General features: G+C 42.2%; 1 protein-coding gene across 1 annotated transcript in view; it reads left to right on the plus strand.

The window, feature by feature from the left end:
- Nucleotides 1-22,500, plus strand: part of LOC306771411 (neural-cadherin-like) — a gene marked incomplete at both ends in the record, with an annotated part of 122,294 nt that overhangs the window by 31,894 nt on the left and 67,900 nt on the right. The window contains 3 exons of the mRNA XM_079260576.1: nucleotides 10,817-11,014; nucleotides 20,692-20,917; nucleotides 21,662-21,866. Of these exons, the coding sequence (XP_079116702.1) occupies nucleotides 10,817-11,014; nucleotides 20,692-20,917; nucleotides 21,662-21,866 (629 nt within the window). The remainder of the gene's footprint in view (nucleotides 1-10,816; nucleotides 11,015-20,691; nucleotides 20,918-21,661; nucleotides 21,867-22,500) is intronic.

Raw genomic sequence — 22,500 nt, forward strand, 5'->3', positions numbered from 1 at the left:
GGTTTGAATCAGGCGTGTTGGAGTAGGGAAACATTCAGTACCTGCTAGACACCAGCCCTCTAGTACCAGTCTTGGAGATTCCTGCTCTGGAAACCTCTTCACAATTTAAATGATAAGTTTACTTTACTTGTTTTGTTCGTTTTACTTTATAAGTTTGACATTAAAGCCATTGTTGAGCTACGGTTTAGCTATAGATAGATATATAAAGCCTGATAAGACAAAAGAAAAAAAACAACTCTCTCCAACTTGTTTAAGTACGACATTATTTCCTGCTCACAAATAAATCAGGTGATGAAAACAAACAGACTTGATGAATAAAGCAGTGACTGCTATTGCACTTTCAGACATTGACGTGACTTTTAAAACCCAGTTGTGTACTCACCGTTGGATTACAGTATACAGGAGCAAAGAGTATGGTGAAACAACTGATCGACATGGTTATTCACGACACCTGTAGCTAAGCCACAACCAACAGCCAAACATGAAGCAAGGTGATTCGTACATCACATTTTTTCTACAAGACAGTTCAGAGTTTTACATGAAACATTAAAAGCATTACAGATATAAAGAAAACATAAAAAGTCGCCAAACACAGCAACAAATAGCAACTCATAAAATCATAGATAATATAAAAATGATTAAAAGCAAAATAAGTTATAACTACAGAGGAAAAAAAATAAATGTTTTAACCTGGATTTAAAAGTCTCTACCAGTGATGAAAGTTTATTCTTCACTAAATGCTGCTTCTCCATGTTTAGTCTGGACTCAGGTCTGGACTCTGGTCTGAATTCTGATCTGGTTTCTGGTCATGACTCTGGTCTGGATTCTGGTCATGACTCTGGTCTGGATTCTGATCTGGACTCTGGTCTGACCTCTGGACTAAACTCGGGTCTGGTTTCTGGTCTGACTCTGGTCTGGACTGTGGTCTTGACTCTGGTCTGGATTCGGATCTGGCTTCTGATCTAGACTCTGGTCTGACTCTGGTCTGACTCTGGTCTGGGCTCTGGTCTGGGCTCTGGTCTGGACTCTGGTCTGGACTCTGGTCTAGATTCTGATCTGGTTTCTGGTCTGACCTCTGGACTGAACTCTGGACTGAACTCTGGTCTGGACTCTGGTCTGGACTCTGGTCTGGGCTCTGATCTGGTTTCTGGTCTGGCCTCTGGTCTGGCCTCTGGACTGAACTCTGGTCTGGACTCTGGTCTGGGCTCTGATCTGGTTTCTGGTCTGGCCTCTGGTCTGACCTCTGGTCTGGTCTCTGGACTGGACTTTGGTCTGGGCTCTGATCTGGTTTCTGGTCTGACCTCTGGTCTGGCCTCTGGACTGAACTCTGGTCTGGACTCTGGTCTGGGCTCTGGTCTGGACTCTGGTCTGGGCTCTGATCTGGTTTCTGGTCTGACCTCTGGTCTGGCCTCTGGACTGAACTCTGGTCTGGACTCTGGTCTGGGCTCTGGTCTGGACTCTGGTCTGGGCTCTGATCTGGTTTCTGGTCTGACCTCTGGTCTGACCTCTGGTCTGGTCTCTGGTCTGGACTCTGGTCTGGGCTCTGATCTGGTTTCTGGTCTGGCCTCTGGTCTGGCCTCTGGACTGAACTCTGGTCTGGACTCTGGTCTGGTTTCTGATCTGGTTTCTGGTCTGGCCTCTGGTCTGACCTCTGGTCTGGTCTCTGGACTGGACTTTGGTCTGGGCTCTGGTCTGGTTTCTGATCTGGTTTCTGGTCTGGCCTCTGGTCTGACCTCTGGTCTGGGCTCTGGTCTGGACTCTGGTCTGGGCTCTGATCTGGTTTCTGGTCTGACCTCTGGTCTGGCCTCTGGACTGAACTCTGGTCTGGACTCTGGTCTGGGCTCTGGTCTGGACTCTGGTCTGGGCTCTGATCTGGTTTCTGGTCTGACCTCTGGTCTGACCTCTGGTCTGGTCTCTGGTCTGGACTCTGGTCTGGGCTCTGATCTGGTTTCTGGTCTGGCCTCTGGTCTGGCCTCTGGACTGAACTCTGGTCTGGACTCTGGTCTGGTTTCTGATCTGGTTTCTGGTCTGACCTCTGGTCTGGCCTCTGGACTGAACTCTGGTCTGGACTCTGGTCTGGGCTCTGATCTGGTTTCTGGTCTGGACTCTGACCTGGACTAGTTGACCTGAGCCTTGGGATCTAAGATCTCTGCTGGTTTACATCCTCTGACCATATCACAGGTGCATTCTGGGTATAAACCTTTCAGGGATTATAAACCATCAGTGGGGTTTTAAATCTAATCTGGAAACCAGTGGAAAGATGTTCATACTGGTGTGATGTGTTCCGATCTCTGAGTTAAAGCTCCAGCAGCAACATCTGGATGAGCTGCAGATGTTTGATGACTCCGATGCTCCAGCCAGCTGGAGATGAACACATGGATACATATCTGCATACGTTGGACTGAATATGCTTCACTGGGTTTGTTCTTGATGGAATAAATGAATGAATGTGGTCCATTTTATTGTATCTCTGTATCCATGACAACAAGAAAAACAACTTTTAAATATCCAGAAAACACAAGTAGAAACTTTTTTTTTTTGACACCAGGAATTTTTACATTTGTGGTCTCATGTTTGCATCTTCGTTCACTGTAAGATTATGACTTTGACTTTTTACTTCTCCTTCTTGTTGTTGTTTGTTTTGGAGGGTTTGTTTCTTTATTCAGATTGGCAAAGATATTTTCCTAGTTTGCTTTGCTTTGTTTACTTTCCTGTATTTTTAAGTTGAAGCACAAAGGAAAGCTGATAGAGAAAAAAAGAAAGCGCTGCGGTGGTGTTGGCACCCTCCGGCTTCTGTAAACACAAAACAAAACAGAAATAAACTACATGCAAATCCAGCATGAAACGTGCTGCCGCTCCAATAGCAGACAACACAACGATGTCAGATAACATGCAGGTACAGGCTCAGCGAAGGTGTTCAGCTTGTCACATGTCACTCATGTCTGGAAATCCAGCTTTTAGTGTTGGTGTTAGAATAAAACACGGTCCTGATGCCAGTTTTCTTAAGAATAAGGATGGTGACACCCGTCATGGGAATCTACTAGTCGCTCTGCATGAGAATGGAAATTATAAATGTTCATTTAAAAAAAGAATACTTAGCAATGATTTGTAAAATTTGGATCTTATGATGTTGAAGTCGTTCTAGTGTCCCGGTGGAGCTTGGTAAAGTGGAGCGTTTCATAAAACAGCATGATATTCTGTAGAATTGTTCATTAATGTGAAGTAACATTCAGTTAATAGTGTTGAAGATGCATCATGACAACACGAGGTTTCCTGCATGTGGATCTTTTATGTTTCTCTAATGCGACCTGCAGGTGATTACAGTTAAAGGTCCCATTGGAGTCGGATACGCAAACTGATTTTTCAGACACGTTATAAAGTCTTCTAAAATGCAACAAAAGCCTCAATTTAAAATTTATCGATTAATTTATCCAGTATTTGATGACAGAAGCTGCATTTCTATTAGATTTTTTTGCAAAAATCAAAGAGATATTTTTATGATTCGATAAACAACAATTGCGATTTGTGGGTGTTTCCATTGAACAGTGTTCAGCACATTAGTCCAAATCTTGTAAAGTCTCATTCCTCTCACAAAATTTTACAAAAATAGCAACTTATGCAAGGTAAATATGTAGCGATTTTTGGGGTTTTCTACTTGCTACGGAGAATTTGCTAAGACTTTTTTAAATTAATTAAATAATTAGTAAGTTGTTAATAAATTTAATTAAACAATTAAATAAGTTGTACCTGCACAAAGGACAAAATCAGAAACTACTTTTAGGTGTGTGTGTGTGTGTGTGTGTGTGTGTGTGTGTGTGTGTGTGTGACCTTCACGCCCTCGAGCAGCACTGCTTGATAAACCATCATGTTCCTGTGATCGATATAACTGCATGAGCTTGAGAGTACCTTGGAAAATTATTGTCACTCATCAGAATCTGCCACTGCATCCAAAAATAACCTGGAACTGAATCATGAAACTGTGAAGTCATGCTGGATGTCAACTCTGCACCAAGATACACAAGTTCATCTCAGGTGGACATAGAGACGGTGGACCATGCTCTGTGGTATGATATTTCAGCTGCTTTGAGAGGAAAAACATGTTTCTCCATAACAAAGATAAGATATGATTTCCTTCAGGCTTCTAGCAAAACAATGCAAGGCCTTGGTCTATATATAACATCCAAATGGATGGCTTTTTAGGCAAAAAGAAAGTGTGTCTGATGGTCTTGCCTCCTGTCTGCATCTGTTTCCTGTTGAAAATTCAGGAGTTAGAACTTGGTGTTTCAATCCCTGGAGTGTTAACATCCTTCCTGCCAGAGTGTGGATGGTGTTAAGCTACATGGCGGGACGCCGTCTCGGTACATCATCAGTTGTGCTCCTCAACAACGAGTATTTTGGTCCTTTATCACAAGACATTCCCCGTTGAGGCCCACCACTGAATAACCAGACCAGGGTGTGTGTCAAGCGGTTGCCCCACCGCTGGACCCAGAAGGGATCCTTATGCTTCAGCCACTTTCTGCTGACATGGTCTGTAATAAACAGGACAATCAAACAACATTCAGCAAGAATGGACCCAAATCTCTACAAAAAACTGCAACAACTGGTTTCCTCAGTTGTTTAAAGATTGAAAGGTGTGATTGTGTTGTTGGTATCCCTCCTTATGACTTTTGTCAGTATACTAGAAGAAGAAAAAAACAATCAGAGATTTATGTTTTAAGAGTGTGCTTTGCATATTTTGTGTACACATTGATGTTGCAGCCTTTTATTTTGTTGTGTTACCTGCAGCCATGAGATGGACCAGAATGAAATTGATACTCTTGCACATTATTTGCACGTGTAGCTGCTTATGATTCCTTTATCAACAAATATGTGGACTTCAGAGAAGCAAGTTTTAATTGAAAGTAATGAGCAGAACTCGACACCCACCGTTTGTAATTTTTCTGTCATAAAAATGCCCAAGTGTGTGTGTGTGTGTGTGTGTGTGTGTGTGTGTGTGTGTGTGTGTGTGTGTGTGTGTGTGTGTGTGTTTGTGAGAGAGTCAGAGCTGCAGAGTCCAGACTGCGTTGCACGTCTTGAGTTAATAGATTTCAGTCCCCAGTGTTTTCAGTGTGTTGATCTCCTGCTGACGGCTTCACGCTTGCCTTTAAGTGCAGAGGTTGAGAGAGGCCTGGAATAGAGGCTCCTTAACACTGCAAGCATTTGGTTAATGTACCTCATTACTCCCCCTTTGAGCTGATTTTCACTTTCCGTTCATTTTCTGCTAAAAAAGCACCCCTGAAATTCCACGTCTCACACGGGCCATTGATGTTTATGCTTGCAGACGCAGTTTGTTTAATTCCACACAGAGACGTGTTTGTATCTTAATTTCTTCCCTCAATGGAAGCAGAGGGTACAGGGGATGCATGAGACAAACCCTGTGTTATTAATTAAACTGCATGCTCCGTCTTCATTTTCTCCTCTCATGAACTACTGTGTGTTTTCTTTCCAATCATGGACGTGCTCACCATCTTTTCTTGTGCTCTTGTGTCTGCTATGTTATTTTACACTTTCTGCTAAGCATCACACAATACTCCTTCCACCACGCTGTCCCCCCCCCCCCCCCCCCCCCCCCCCCCCCCCCCCTCGAAGTCTCTTTCTCTCCTTCTGTAGATATTTGTGTTCCTGTATCTGTGCTTCACTCTTTCACTGTTTCCTCTCATCCCCTTCCCACACACACTCAGTGTCCTTGTAGTGTGGGCACTGTATGTGTGCACACAGGCACTTGAAACAACTTTTTTTTTCCTTTTTTCTACTGGCAAGCCACTTAGCAGCTTTATATAGCAAGTTCCCAAGGAGAGGATTAACAGCAGGAAACATCAACAGAATGGCCTGCAGTGAGATAGAAAATTCACATGCACTCATGCATAGCTCACACACATGCAAACAAACCACAGTCATTGCACTCGCTGCGCCTTAGCCAATCACATATTGCACCCCTATCTTCCAACTTTTCATGATGCATTATTGTGTTAGTCGTCCAGCAGATGCTCTTATCCTTGTGGGATGGTGTGGTGCGCTATGGACCAGCTTTTCATCACACAGAGTGCGCAGGGTATATTTGACTTTGAAAAATCCACCGGAGCCTGTGAGCCGCTGCCTGTTATTTCATCACATCTTCTTGTCCCGGTCAGGTGAGGCAGCTTGCGTCGGTTTGATGCTCGCGGGGCATCGCTCACTGCTCTTCTCTACCTGACTCACCAAATCAGACAGAATCTGGACGAGTTTGCAGCCTTAGACCATGGGGTGCTCGTTCTCTCTGGCCCATATGAACATACAGGCTGACACCGCGCAAACACACGTGCAGACACACACGCTACACACTCATACATTCTTCATTATCATTCCAGAGCTGATAGGCTCTAATTATCTGCCTTGGCTCTGATTAGTCTCTCTGTAACAAGCTAATTAGATGGAGCCTTGTAAAATCATCTCCACCATTACCGCAGAGACATGGCTGGGAAAGACACCAACAAGGCGGAAGCAAGGAATGTGTCTTACACTACTCCTGCAAAGATTTGATGGTTAACTAAAATGTTAAGTGCTAGAGCTCTGATTTCTTTTTGATTAAGTGCCTTTTAAAGCCCCTCTACTTTGCCATAGAATCTTTATCCTTTCTCATTATTCATCACGAAAGGATTGTTCCGTCTTGCAGGGCAGGATGATCTGGTTTAAAGTGCATAAATTGCCGCTGTCAACATTTTAGAAGATAGAATCTAAGCATTGATTGGTTTCTCTGCCCCCACGATACCATGGCTATTTATCCAAAAGGAACTATTGTCACATCTTAGTCTGAACTTTTTCTCTCCAGCAGAGCAACTTTAAAGCCTGAGCAGAAAGCCAGATTAATTCTCTCCTCCAGCTTCTTCCTCCCTGTGTTATTATTCTTCTAACAATCCTTTTAGGAGCTGTCACACACTTTGTAGCTATTGTGTTTTAGTTGTGTGCTCCAGAGCTAGTGTCGTGTGCATCACATTGTATTTTCCATCAAGACTTTAGTGTAAGCTGGTGAAAAAATAGGAACTGTGATCTCTTCATGCGCTCTCTGCTTTCTGACTCATTTAAGCGAGCATAAGGTGCTGCTAAGGATTTACTACAGCAATTCATTCAAAAAGCTTTATGCTATTAGCTGTGTGCTGGTACCAGTCATTACATACAGTTTTATTTATCAGGTTGACTTTGGAGGGACATTGTGTTGCAGATTATTAGGGAAACCAGTGAAGTAAAACTGTTTGGTACATCACAGCATATCTGTTGAGTCAGACTGGAGGTTGTGACAGGGCGCATCACAAACTTGCTGCTTTTGTCAGGGATTAAAAAGCGCGTGTAGCTCGTGGTCACAAACTGGAGATGTTACATAATAGGATTTAAAAGTCACTACCACTTTTAGCTCTTAGGTAGTTCACCTTGTACTTAAGTGTTTGTCAGATGGAGATGGCGAGGTAGACGTCCTAATTCAAGCGCTGTGAAGCGTGCGAGCATCTTGTATGGATGTGGCACAGTAACTTAGCAGTATGTCAGATCCACGTGCTCGTGTTCATATCTGTACCAGCATGTGTTTGTCAGTGTGTTTGTCCTGGCAGGGAATTTTTCTTCCTCTCTGGGGTGAGGCAGATGGCCTCTGTGGATCGCAGCCTGCTGAACTGGTTGGCAGCTCTTCTGACATTCCTTCATGCCACATTGACATGCGATCACAGCCAGTGTTTGCGGAAATAGTGTCTTAGCTCACCATTCTGTTCCTCGCTCCACTTTCAGGCAATAGATCATGCAAAGCAACTGTCCTATATTGTGGCTTGTGACATTGTAAGGCACTTTTGTGAACATTGTCTCCAGATTTAGTGCTTAATATGGATAGCTGTGCCCTACAGCTAATTCCAGCAAAAGTGGCGCTACGCTCCTGTCATGGAGATGCAGCTGTACGTGGTCCCGCCTTGTGTGATGCTGCGCTCTCCTGCAGTCTGCATCAGCTTATACTGAGTGAGTTGGTAATTGGATTCCTGGAATCTTCTTTTTCACTTCAGTGAGGCAGTGTGCAGGCGACAAAGTGCCTGCTGTCTTGAGGCGTCATCACAGCACCCCTGTGGGAAGATCAAGGTAGCTTTACCAGGCTTGGTAGATGAGACTGTGGCTGTGGCTCCCCCCCCCCCCCCCCCCCCCCCCCCCCCATGGGAACCTGGTTGCCTGGATGGAAGAGCTGATATAGAATGAATGGGAGCTGTCACATCCACCAACCCCTGCCATGGGCCTTTGCAAAGCTCCTCACATTCACTTAGAACCATTTTCTCAGCATGATGGCTGTGACCAAGCAAAACGTAGTTAAAGATAATGGCTAAATCACTCAGTGTGTTGAGTATAATGAAAAAAATACTCCTTTTTTTTCTTTGTTCTGAAGAGCTCACATATTGATGTCTGAAGGGACTACTGGCTAAGAAACTCAGGAATCTTAACTCTTTTTGCCATCCTCATCTGAAAAACACATTAGTCAGAGATTTTTAGGAGTTATGTGGCTTCATTGACTCATCTCAGAGAAGAATAATCCAGTCTGCCCGTGGTAATCTCAACCTACAAGCCTGCATCATAGTTCAGGTTCGTATTATTATGGTAGGGTGTTAATATTATGTATTACGGTGTGTGACATGCTAAATATCCTTATGGTTATTATATTCAAAATAGTTAGGACTAGCATCTTATGCTCTTTTCAAACTATAAAAGCTTTGATTTTGTGTGTTAAATGGTTGTGAATTTTCTTTCAAAATAAAATTAAATGAAAAATTATGAAGTAAAATAAAAAATAATAAAAGAAATTATATTAAAAAATAATAAAATAGAATAAAATGCATGGTGGCATAGTGGTTTGCATGTTTGCATGTTCTCCTCCTGTATGTATGGGTTCTCTCTGGGTTTTATCGTTTCTTCCAACTGTCTAAAGACATGCATCTTAGGTTTATTGATGACTCTAACTTCTCTCTAGGAATGAATGGAAATGGTTGTTTGGGCCTGTGATTGACTGGTGACCTGTCCATGGTGTATCCCACCTCTCGCCTCATGACTGCTGGGATAGGCTGCTACTTCTCTGCAACCCTGGATTGGAATGAGTGCTGTGGAAAATGTATAAATGAATGGCTGAAACTAAAATATGCTGCATTTATTTTACCTTGGGAAGTTTAAAGTTATCTGTTTTGAGATTCTTCCAAAACAGAGATCCCCATCGGTTATCTCCATCCAAAACGATCCATGGTATTTATGAGCTGTAACATCATGGCAGTGATGGTTTAGCCATGAAACGATTACATTTATGCTCTTTTTGTCATTTTTTCCAACCCAAACCACATTGTTTTGATTTCTAGCCTTAATCAAGCAGATATTTTAAGTAAAACTGACCATGAATGCTAAAAGTGCTTTAGCACGTCTTACCCATGTTTTTTGTTTTTTTTTTTGTTCTTTTTAATAAACTGAACAGAGAAACATAAAGAATTTCTCCTATGTTGATGTTGAACACATGTCCAGAGGCACGGATGATTAATATTGTAATATGTTAATGCACCATCTACTCCCCCTGCAATGAAGAATTTATGGTTTCTTTTTTAAAGGAAATGCGTGAGTATAAAGTGTGGAAACTCATGTGACTTGCATGTTCCTGCAACTGCTTTTAGGTGTGGTATTTTAACGTTCAGTACCAGTCAATGGTTTGGACAAACTTTCCCATTAAATCCAGCTTTTGGCTGGTAGTGTATGGATAAATCTGTGTGGCTGCTTTGGTTGGAGGACTTGCTTTTTGCTTTTTAATCTGCAATTAACATTAAATGATTATCAGCAGCTGCAAAGCGGTATAGTGTGGGTTTCTCAGCATTGCGACACTGCTGGGCAGCAGCGGCTCTAGAAATGCACATGATAGATGTCACTGTGTCATCAAACAAGTCCAGGACAGGGAGTTTTAAGGTCAAAAAGTTACGTAATGCATCTTTAAATCCACAGACGACTGGCTAAACTGTGCCTTTGTGATTCATGGATTGATTCAGACATGATTTTGACTCCTCAATCACACACCTACCAACTGTTTAGTTACTTTAGTCTTGCTATTTGCCATTCCGTTGTTGTTAATTTGGGTCAGTTCACTTAGTTTAACTCTCAGCAGCATTGCACCAGCTGTCCGTGCTGATGACACAAAAGTTTGTGTTGTGAGAGTAAAACTGCCTTTTTTTATTTTTCTATCAGTTTTGTATGTCACAATCTGCTCTTGGTTTGCAGTGTGTGCTAGTCTGAACTCTCAGATTATTTCTAATTTAGGTGTAAAGTGATGCTTGTATAATTGCACAAAGCAACTGGTGTCGGACAGGCGTGTGGAGGGATCGCTGGCTGCTGTAAACAAAGCTGTAAGGACATTGCTGAAAAGGTGCTGTTGTGCTGTATCTCTTTGGTATTTTGACAAAAGCATATCGATGCAGTTTTATTAAGACTTCATGAACTTGTGTCAGCTTGTGAAAAAGGACATAATTAGTCTCCTGGGAGGATGATGTGAGAAATTGGCTCTGACCAGAGCCGTGAGCTGAATTGAGAGCGTGACGGGATCAGTTTTACATTTGTTGTAACCCTGCTGCTTTATGTTTTTCCATTTACTTGAAATAATTTATATCTGAAATGCCTATACCCTCGGCTGACCCAGTGTTTGTTGGTATTTCACATTTCCCTGCTTGCTTGTCTTCCTTTTACACACGCAGTTACATGACAGCTGTCAGTTTTGGTAACCACAGCTCTGTCGCTATCTCTGATATCTCCCCAGGCCCAGACTGGTACCTGAACAAGGTGAAGCTGAAGATCACTGATGTCAACGACAATATCCCTGAATGGAAAATGAAGCCGTACCCTTACCTGACTGTTGTGTCTCCTGAGGCCCCTCCAGGAACGTCTGTCTACCAGCTCCAGGCCCACGACGGGGATGAGGGCAAAAGTGGAGAAGTCGAATACTTTCTGTCAGATGGTAAGCATCCTGGCTTTCTGCTGCTCATATACATGTATATAAACACACAAGTCATAAAGGAGGGAAGTAAAATATGTCATGAAGTTGGTAAGTAAACTGACAGGCTGTGGAGCTGGAGGTATAAATATAACCAGTCTGGCACCGGCACATTCGCCCAGACACACAGCCACAGGCCTTTGCATGTTCATTCATGCATTTATATACTCTTTAGGTGTCCATTAGCTTCTCTGTCTTATTTTCACCCTGCCTCTCTCCACTTCTCTGGCTTTAGCCCCCCTCTTTCTCTGAAACATACAAACACAGACCTGAAATCACACAATCAGAAAATCCCACACAGCCAGAGGCTTTCGCACATTTGTTTATGCACTTTTTATGCAGTCTTGTCCGTCTGCTTCTCTCCGTTTCATGCACACAGAGAATCATGCAAGCACACATTCGCTCGTACGCAAACACATGCAGAGGGCTGTTGGAAGTCAGCCAGGATAGTAGACCCCCTGGTGTTGCAGGGATAGAGGGATGTTGGGGGATGTGCAGATGGTACTGGTGGGGTTTACTAATTTCTCTTTGACTTAGGTAAGTAGATGTCACAGCATCCTGATGTGAGTTAAGCCACAATAGCCATGAGGTAATTGATTATCTGACCATGCTAAGAACTCTTAAGCACTGCTTTTGCCATCTAAAATCGTACCTACAAGTTTGTCTTCTGTGTATTGTCAGCCTGCTGTTAGGGTTTCACGTGCTCTTATCCGACTCTCTTATGTGCTTAACTTTAAATACTGCAGGATAAGATGAGAGTAGCTGGCACAGTGTTGATCACAGCATGACCCTGTTTTGTACTTAGCAGGGGTGGAAGAAGTGAGGCCCCCTGCGCAGTTTCCATGATTTATAAATTAACCATACAGGCGTGGATGATAACTTTGGGAAAAAAAAACAAAAAACAAATAAATGTTTTGATTTCATTTTGGCTGACCCTGTATTGACGGTAGGTTTTGGGTATCACAAACCTCTAGCTTAAGCTACTTTTCCAGTTTGACTATAGAAACAAAGAAATCAGCACTGGTGCTGTTTTAGGTTTTCTGTTGATCCGTTAATACCACTGCAGTGAGGGAACTTCACCACCAGTGATTGTGGGTGGCGTAATGACATTGAATGACTCTGAACCGCCCATACCTCCGGCAGTGAGGAAGAAGAGCTGGGAAACCAGAGGTGGATTACAGTCAGGTTAAAACCACAAAGTGAGGCACTGGAGTGATGGGATGTACACCGACACCTACCTGATCTGTGGAGTTCTCAGAGCTGGTTCCTATGAATGTGGTTGTGTGGCAGAAAGCAAAGCTTTAGTGTGTGCTTTGACCACAGGAAGCATGTCTCACATGAACAGACATGAAAAATACGAGGATCAGAGGCCTGAACAACAAAGCTGGATTTTCTCTTATCCAGGTAACTTCAGGGTTAACTCCGGGTTTCCTGCTTCACTTCCTACCAGGATCAGTCACCATGGAAACTTATGCTGAACGGCCAGCCTGCAACGGAGCAGGTTATTTTCTGGATAAGAGATCAACAAGTATAAAAGCACCACATCCTGACCAATCAGTTCCTTAGAAAATGGCCGCCCATCCTGTCGTCCTTGGTGCATGGATTGTAAAAGATGCACTTAAAAGAGAAAGAATTTTACAGATAGATGCATGCTTTTCATGTTTTAAATGAATTAAGCTGGATTCCGTCCTGGTTTATGTGCTCCAGAAGAATAGTTGCCTCCTCCTCTACTCCGCAGGGTTTCTCCATGTCTGCTTTTGGTTGCAAAAAACACCCCTTTTATATAAAACATGTTCTAATTAAGTAGAATAATCTTGTGTTGAACTACTGAGTTGATAACCAGCTTCGTTCCAATGCTTATTCAGACTCTGACTATCCGGATAAGTCAACCCAGGTAACAGATAGATATCCGGGGTATGTTAGTCACGCTTCGTTGTATACGGGTCTCTGGTGGCAGCTTTTGGGAGAGCCATCACTGGAGTGGAAGTAGCAGAGATTGTCACATTGCTAAGAATAGCAATGTGACAATCTCATTGTCACAAAGCTTCAGAAAGGGGCTTTGTTTCTCCGTGTTCGATGTCAAGGCTGATTACTGTTGTTTTTATTAAGTATTTATTCAACGCACGATAAAACTTCTTCTTGATAAAAGTTCTTTACAGAAGTAAAGATTACAGCTTTGGCTGGTGCTTGAATGGCCTGTGGTTGACATGAAACCAGAGTTTCAGCATTCCACTAGATTTTACACTGATACTTTGTAAAGTGAATCCTTTTGGCTACAGTGATTGTGGAGAAAATCTGGCATTGCATCTGCCCTACATGTAACGATTTTCATCAGAATTCATTATTCATATCTTTGTTGTTTAACAAACATTTGAATACATGTTCCTCTCCATTTGGTATTTATGAGGCTCTTTATTTAAATATTTAAGATTGTATCCTTCATACATGCTGTCTTTCATGCTAGCAGCACTCCTCATCTTCCTCAGCACCTTTAACACATTATTGGAAAAACCATCTGCAAGATTGTAAAGTTAACTCTATAATGCTGTATGCGTCATACAGTTTCTAAGACCTTTTGCATAATTTTATGGTTAAAAACCTGGCTCAAAAGTGTATTGTACACGGTGTGATACTTGTCTCCTTCCCCCGTGTGGATAATGTGCTACAGTACAACCTAAATTCCAAAAAAGTTGGGACCTTTAAATCCTTTTTACCTATATGAAGCTGAAAACGCTACAAAAACAACATAGTTAATGTCCAAACTGATAACTTTTATTGTTTTTATGTAAATATTCCCTGATTTTGAATTTGATGCCTGCAACACGCTCCAGTTAGGCCGTGTTACATCATCTTTCTGTTTAACAACACTCAGTCTGCTTTGTAGGTGGAATTCTTTCCAAGTCTTGCTTGATTTCTTCATTTTCACTCAGTGGTTTGGAGTTTGTTCTTCATCAAGACATTGTTTGGTTGCAGCACATATTGCTCCAAAACCACCTTGAAATGTGAACTTATCAGACCAAAGCACACTTTCCACCAGTTAATCTGAAGTGAGCTCTGGTTCAGAGAAGCTGGCGGCATTTCGGCGTGTTGGTAATATCTGGCTTTGGCTTTGCATGATCGAGTTTTAACCAGTGTTTGTAGATCCGGCAATGAACTGCGTTAACTGACAAAGGTTTTCTGAAGGCTTTCTAAACCCATGTAGCCAAACAGGTGTTTTTAAGCATTCCTTAACTAAACATTCAATATTTTGACTTGGTAATGTATTTAATTGAATAACGTCACAACCTCATTTTTTTAAATTGCAACTTTTAAATGAAACTTAAAAAAAAACTTTTCTCTCCTGCTTTTTTCTTGGGTTGAGCATTAAATGTATAAAACAGGTGTGGTAGGAAGGGGTCAACTGATCAGAAACTTTATCTGCTATCCACAGGAAAAGAAATGTAAAAAAACGTCAAAATCAGAATGACACAAAACCTTTGCAGCAAGGTAAATGCTTTTATCCCATAGAGTAGAAATTGAAGTCAAGGACAAGAACCTCTTCACTGTACTTTACATCGGTGATACTCTTTAATTTTTTTACATTGCCAACAACTTCCATCACATAAGTCTGTGACTGTTTATTCCTCTGTGAATAGACCTCCACTGATCTTCAGAATTAAATAAATAAAAAGAAAAACACTTCAGTGAGTCACAGTGTTGCAGTGTGTCACATGTTTTTTAGTTACTATAAACACTCACACTGTAGCTCATTTGGGGTCGTTCCCATACACACTTTCCTACTACTCGAAGTACTCATCAGATATGCATAAATCTACATCTGAAAATATCCCCAAACCAAAGTACTGTTATGTCCTTATTAAGTAAAATGTGAAAACTCACCAGAACTTGCTGCTTAGAACAACAATGATTTTGCCATTTTAATGTCTTTTTAGTTCAAATAAGAGCAAATGAACAAACGGAAGAAATTTAGACACAAAGTACTCACAGACCAACGGTGTTGGTTGTTCTGAGGAAAAACAACATTGGTTCAAGGTTTCCTTTGCTTGAGCACGGGTCCCTCTAGAACCAGGCCTGGGGGTGGGGCATGGAGACAAGCATTTGGTGGTGGTTGGGCCTCACCATCTGCAGGAGGGGCTGTCGGGGTGGGGTGCGGTCTAAGATGGGTGGCAGCTGAAGACAGGGACCCTGGTGGTCTGATCGTCAGCTCCAGAAACGTACTCTAAGCACGTTCTTCAGCTGGTTTGCGAGGTTGAATGGTTCTGGCTGGATATTGGTGGACTCACCTGAACACACAGCTCTGGCTCTGGAGTCTGTGCCCTTGAGAAGAGCTGAGAGGTGCTGAGCAGGTGTGGGCATACTCATTGCCCCACAACTTGGTGCCTGTACATTGCAGTTTACCCCAGTAGAAGAAAGGTTAGTCTTCTCCGCCTTCGGTTCTGGGGATGGGTTGGGCTGTTTGTACCACCGAATGACAGTTCAGAGTACCCACCCTTCTTGGAGAGCACTCCTTCCTGGGACTCCCTCATTCTGCTGGTTGACTTCAGTGTTCACTTGGGGAATTACACGGAGACCTGAAGAGATATGATTTGGAGGATCATCTCCCTGATCTGAATCCATGTTACTGGACTTCTGTTTCTACCCTTATCTGTTGCAATGAGCTGTGGTTAGTAACCAAAAGGACAAAATCATAAATATAAGTGACTGATATGAGTTTTTATCAGCATACTGAAGATAGAATGGGAAGCTCGGTCATCTGGGAGGTAGAGCAACTCCATAGAGTTGCTTCTTTTTCACGTCAGGAGGAACTAGTTGAGATGGCTCGGGCTTCAGGTCAGGAGCCCTCCTGGATTCTTGCCTGGTGAAGTGCTCCCAGCATTGGAAAACCGGGGAAGACCTAAGACACACTATAGACACTACATCTCTCAACTTGCCTTGCACCTCAGAATCCCCCTTGGATGAGCTGGCAAATGTGGCAGCTGCCCCATAACCCAACACTGAATAAGGAACAAAAGGATGGACAAATGGATGGATGTACAAATGGATGGATGGATGGATGATGGATGGATGGGTGCATGGATGGATGCATGGATGGTTGATGGATGAATGGACTGATGGATAGGTGCATGTATGGTTGGATAGTCGTATGGTTGGATGGATGCATGAATGGATGAATGGATAGATGGACTGATGGATGGATGGATGATGGATGGATGGATGGACAGATGGTTCGGTGCATGGATGGATGGATGGATAAATAGATGGATGGATGATGAATGATGGATGGGTGGGTGGGTGGGTGGATGGATGGATGGATGGATGGATGGATGGATGGACGGACGGACGGACGGATGGATAAATGGATGGACGGACGGACGGACGGACGGACGGATGGATGGATAAATGGATGGATGGATGGATGGATGGATTTGAAGTACGTTTTAGGTTTAGTTATGTGCTCTATGTGACCTTTCATGTGAAAATTACAGTTATAAAGTAGTATTCAGTGTGTGTCAATGTGTGTTTATGATTAGCAAAGTAAAGGCAGATCTATCATAAATGAAGAATGATTAAGACTGATGTCTGTTAATCACCTTTTTAAAATAAAAGATGAAGGTCTGTATACCTGTGAGTTGCTACCAGTAACTGACTGCAATTCACGTGTGTGCATATTAGCACCAAGTCACAACAAAGGTCTTCTAGGCAGATTTTACAAAGAGAATCTCCCAACAAATTCCCTTTGAGCAAGCACTCGGTGACAGTGTAAACTCAATGTTCATGGTTAAAATGATAACAAAGATGACTTGTTTTATATAAGGCACAAACCAACTCTTTGATGAGAGTTTTTGTTCAATAAATAATCTTTCACATAGAACTTCAGAAAATCTATATTTTCTGGAGACCGTGTGTGAGTGTGTGTGAAATGTTTTATAGATAACAGGCATGAGAGTGTTTGTGTTTTAAGATTAATAACCATGAGTCCATGTTACTTTCTTTGCTGGATTCTTTAGAAGAGATGTTCTGGTGTTTTGAGGATAAAAAAGTGGGGTTTTGTATTGTTTGAGTTCAAACAGGTGAACATGATTTTTAGTCAGGCTGCAACATTTCCTCCTGGGAGAAAGCTGCTACTGAGGACCTGGAATAAAATCTTCTCTATACTTGCACTGCTGTTACTGGTAGAAAATCTGAGAACAGGGTACCTGAGGGTCGCTAAACCATTCTGTTCTGACTAGAGTATTTAGGAACCTACAAATTGGTGAAAGAATGTGAAGCAGCTATATGCAGCTTATCCAAACCAGTCATTTTAAGCAGCCTTTGGGCTCATTTATATTCAGAGTTAAAGATGGATGCTCTCAAGGTGTCTCTGTTATGCACATTTCAGTCTAATTAATTTTAATATGCAAGTCCAGAAGGGCAAGAAATAAGAAAGTATTTTTCACAAAGCCCTTCATTCATTTTGTATCGATCTCTCAGATCAGCCTCTGCCAGAAACAAGCAAACAAAGAAAGCTCCGCCCTATGTCCTGATTGGTCAACTGCTAGGAGTAGTTATACTGAGCAGTGGAGGTGGGCGTGGCTTTCTTCTCGTTAACGTGGACAACCTAGAGAAGATGACCAATCACTGAGTCCCTCCCCCGGGACGTCACTAAAATTTCAAAGTAAAAAAAAAAGTTAGAATTGGCTATTCTTGGTTGAGGAAAAGAAGATTGTACATATCTCGAGAGGAGGTCTTGCTGATACCCTTAGCTGCTAAGCTAATACATCAAATGCGAGGATCCCAGGTTCAGCCTTAAGATCTCGCCTGTCATACGTCAACCCTCCTCTTTTATACTGGACAAATCATGTGACTATGTGCAGCATGAATATGCAAATTCATATGAGTGTGTAACTGTTGAGAGCGTCGCTTCTTCTGCAGGACTGTGATCTCTTCCTTATTTGGTCTTGGCGTTGAGTCAGCAGATGAAGTTCCTGTGAAAGTTGCATCCTCCCTACTCTTTTCCCATGGCTCCACAAACCTGCTATTGTCCACTTTCTAAGGAGTTGTCTGCTCCTATCTGTGTGAAAATTACTGATAACTTACACTTGAGCCATGCGTATAAGTGTGGTTTCAGTTGAAACATCAGTCCAGCCACTGTCCTTGACTTTTTTCATCAGGAACTCTGTTTCTGCTTCTTCTGTGCTCTCTTTGTGTGCCTGTTTTTACTTCTATTATAGAGTCACATCAGGTCATAATAAAAGAATCTATTGATTATATATTGATTAATAATAATAAATGAAATCATATCTAAGATTATACTTGTGATAAAAAATTATAGAATATGTAAAATATACTTCAGTAGCCAAACAGAGGAAATGGAGCAGTTCCACTGGTAATAATGGGGGCAGTGTTGGGCAGCATAGCTTACATTGAACCAGCTACAGGTACAACGAAGGAAGAAATAGATGCTGTGATGCATTTAATGTCTACTCGGACCACTGCTGTCTGTTTACTGTGCTGCCTCCTTTTATGTGTTTTTCTGACAATGTGGATTATCATGATCTCTTCCACTGTTGCTATGTTTGTTTTATTGCTGTTGAATCTGACCTTGGAAGTGAACTCTGCGCTGCCCTCTAGAGGATGTACCGTATAACAACCCTGCCATATGGGAGAATATCTAAGCAGGTTTGACACGAATGTACCAGTTTGTGCCTAAAGGAATCATAAATGACCTACGATAAGACAACTGTTCTAATCAATGGAACTGAAAGTCTCTGGGACAGGGATGGTAGTCATAAATGGAGTCTTGATTGGGACGGTTGCCAGAGGAAGGGCTAGCGGCCATTAAAGCCCCTTTGGTCAGACAAAGTATAGTGGAAGGAGCAGAAACAGCTGGTCCAGGATGAAGTAAATTGAGCTGTGGTGGAGGAGAAGTCCAGCAGAACACTGGGGAGAAGACAGAAAGGTGCCTAAACTTGATGGGAACAAGTAATGAAGAGGAAGATCACATGAACTGAATTATGGCGGGCAAAGCTACACATCTAGTTTCCTTCCACCTATCCAATCTCCACTGCAAAGGTTTGGTACATTCACCATCTTGTCCCTTTTGCCAGAGGAATGGGACCTTTAAGCACATGGTGGAGGCAGATACCTATATCGTCACCTGCTGACGGTCCAAAACCCAGGGGAGACACTATCATCTTCATCAGAGATGGAGGGAAGCCATGAAGAACAACAAGAAAAGCAGCAGGGCTTCTCAACGCTACACAGGACTGGCAGCTGGCATTGGACCAAAGCAGGCAACTCAACTTCCCCCAGCATGTTGCCAAGTCCACAGACCTGACATTGTTTTGATGTCAGAGACAACAAAAATGTTGTCATGCTGGAGCTCCCAGTGGCATGGGGAGAGAGAATGGAGGATGCCTTTGAGCTGAAGAGGGATAAGTACCAGTAGTCAACAGTTGCCATAGGCAAGGCTGGAAGGCTAGTTAACTGCTAATGGAGGTATGGTGCAGAGGCTTGCGGGTCAGTTCCTCTGCGGGCCTGCTCTAACAGTACAAAGGCAATATAGAAAGCCTCTAGGTGGCTCTGAATGAAGAGGGTGAGCTACCAGGGCACATACTGAGACCTGAATGATGCTCAAGAGACCCAAAACAGTGATGTCAGGATTCTTCACTGGTGATTCCCGGGATTCGCACCAGAAGATGTATCATCACAACTAAGTGGCATGGCAATGAATCTGTGAATCGTTTCCTGTCAAGTAGAGTACCACCAGGATCTGTGCTTGATCCTTAGAGCATCTTAACTTGACCTGGCTTGGTCCTAGCAGGAAAACATCTAAAACCTGCAGACTGCTGACCCTTGAGGAACAGCACTGAGGATCCTTACTCTGATCAGTCAGCGACAACTTTAAAACCATTAGCGTTACATTCTGTCGGCACTCTCACAGGGACGACCTGCTGTTGTGTTGCTGATCAATACGTACTGCTGTGACATTTATTTTTCTGTCTGTAGTAAAATAAAAAAATTGAGAGCTATGCTAAACAGATAAAATATATGAGTGTTTCTTTATATTCTCCACGACTCTTCTCCAGCTGCCACTTGCTGTTAACATGAACCTCAAGTCACTAATTTCACTCTGCGTGATGTGGAAATACATGAAGCCTACTGCTGGGCAATTTTCTTTGGACAAATACATCTGACTAATGAAGAAGCATAATTATTTCAGCCTTTGACCATTATTGAACGTGTACTAAAAAAAAGCCTGAAAAAAAGAAATCGTCATTGTGATTTTAAATATAAATCCATCAGGTGGTCTGTTATTCTAGTCCTTTGAATTAAAACCCAATGAGCATAGCTTCATCTATCAAGGTGATTTAATAGTAGCCTACATGTTCCTGTCAGAGTTGTTCCTGACAGAGCCAGTGCATTGTGATTTAAATATTTTCCCCTTTCGAGCTGAATTGCAGCGAGTCTATTTATATATGGATGTTTAGAAAGATTTCTCAGAAACTCAGTGTGTGTTTTGAGCTTTAATTTGTTAAACCCAGTGAGACAGACCTATTTCATTTCACTTCAGTAACGTTTCTTAGTTAATATTCAAGCCAGCAGCACTGGATTGGTTTGGATCCAGCGATAGGAAATAATATCATTGTGTTTCCCCGTAGGCGGTGATGGCTGCTTTGCTGTGGACAAGACGACAGGCCAGGTGGTGACCACCGGGCTGGTGCTTCAGAGGGAGAGAGAGTACTTGTTAAGTGTGGTGGCCCTCGACGGCATGGGAAGCCGGAGTGCACCTGCCATGCTCTCGGTGGTTGCAGGGGCCAGAGCGCCGCAGTTCACCAATGCCAGCTACGCCATCTATATACCAGAGAACACGCCTGAAGGACAGCCGTAAGTGCTGCACATTTTAAAAATTCAATAACATGCTTAAGCAGATGTTCATTTCAGGCAAAGTATCATAAAGTGTATATTTTACTCCAAAAATGTTCACCTTTATCTAAAAGTATTTAATCATTTCAAAGGAAAGGACAGTAATGTGACATCCTTCTGAGATTCTGTATCGTCTTTTTTGTTGCCACATGAGTAATTTGCTAATGCAAGAGATTTTAGCATAATAAAGTAAACAAAACAAAGCAACTAATGACTACATGACAGCACGCTGAATGACAAACTGAGATGAAAAGACTAATTCATGCGTGGAATCATACCAACTCAGCCTGACTCATATAGGGGCAGTTTTAGCCATCCTGGCATCTTTAAGCACGACTCCTACAGTAACTACTGCAGACATAAATGGAAACATACATTAGGCGTTGTATCTCCATCATTAAGACTTCACACCAGTGCTGACAATCATCATCACATGCTATTAGGAGTTGCAAACTCTCTTAACCATAAAAACAAACATTGGTGTCTGCTTAATGACATTACATTATTACACAGAACTGACAAGTACTGATTGACCATGTTTGTTGCACGTAGGCAATGAGGCATAAAGTAATTGATTTCATTACAGCTTAGTGCTGATGTAGCAGAAGAGGATTTAAACTCTAATTCACAATGGATGCAGCTGAAATCAAATAGCAAACACTTTTTTTTTTCTATTTGGTTTAATTGCTTTCTCTTTGTTCGCAGCTTCCTGGTTGTGTTGGCCACTTCTTTCCAGAATCAGCAAATCAGCTACAGCCTTCTGATCAATCCCAGCAGCCTTTTCAGCATTCGGAAGGAGACCGGAGAGATCAGCCTGACGAGAACGCTGGATTATGAGAGCGACCAACGACGCTACCTTCTGATGGTGCGAGCCAGTGAGGAGCCTGGCAGCCTCAGCACCGCCACAGAGGTTGGTTTAGACAGTGATGCGTCTTCTTAATGGTAATTTACTGTTACTGCAGGGGATTTAGCAAAAGAAAAATCTAAACCAAGCAACTATTTTTGTGTGTGCTATAAGATTCCCGATAGTTGTGAGTGTGATGATCCTGCAAAAAAATACAGAAAACATAGAAAAACAGAAAACACTGTGAAAAATTGCTGCAACGTTTTTAGCAAAACAACAATGAAACAGAAACCACAATGTGTCCGAAAAAACACAAAAATGTTAGAAATATAAATAAATAAATCAACAAATAAAAGGGATGGGCCTCAATTTAAAAAAAAGAATCTATTTAATTTCAGGGTTTGTCAGTAATTAATCTCCACTAATCACATTTTAATTGCATAACAACATTTTACCCCAAACATGCAACATTTTTATTGTAAATGGATTTTAGTGGACAAATAATAGACTCACATTATAAATGTAAACTCCAGCTGTAGTAATGTCAGGAAAAATGCCGATAATTGCATTTTTATTCAAATCAGTCAGAAAAGAAATAGAAACTATCCCTGGTCCAAACTGAAAAGACCAAAAATTAGTGTTATTTTAGGTACTTTAACTAGAAGTTCCAGCCGTTCTCCTATTAAAGATTACAACATGC

This window comes from Telmatherina bonti, assembly GCF_933228915.1.
Source record: "Telmatherina bonti genome assembly, chromosome: 2".
Classification (NCBI taxonomy): Eukaryota; Metazoa; Chordata; class Actinopteri; order Atheriniformes; family Telmatherinidae; genus Telmatherina; species Telmatherina bonti.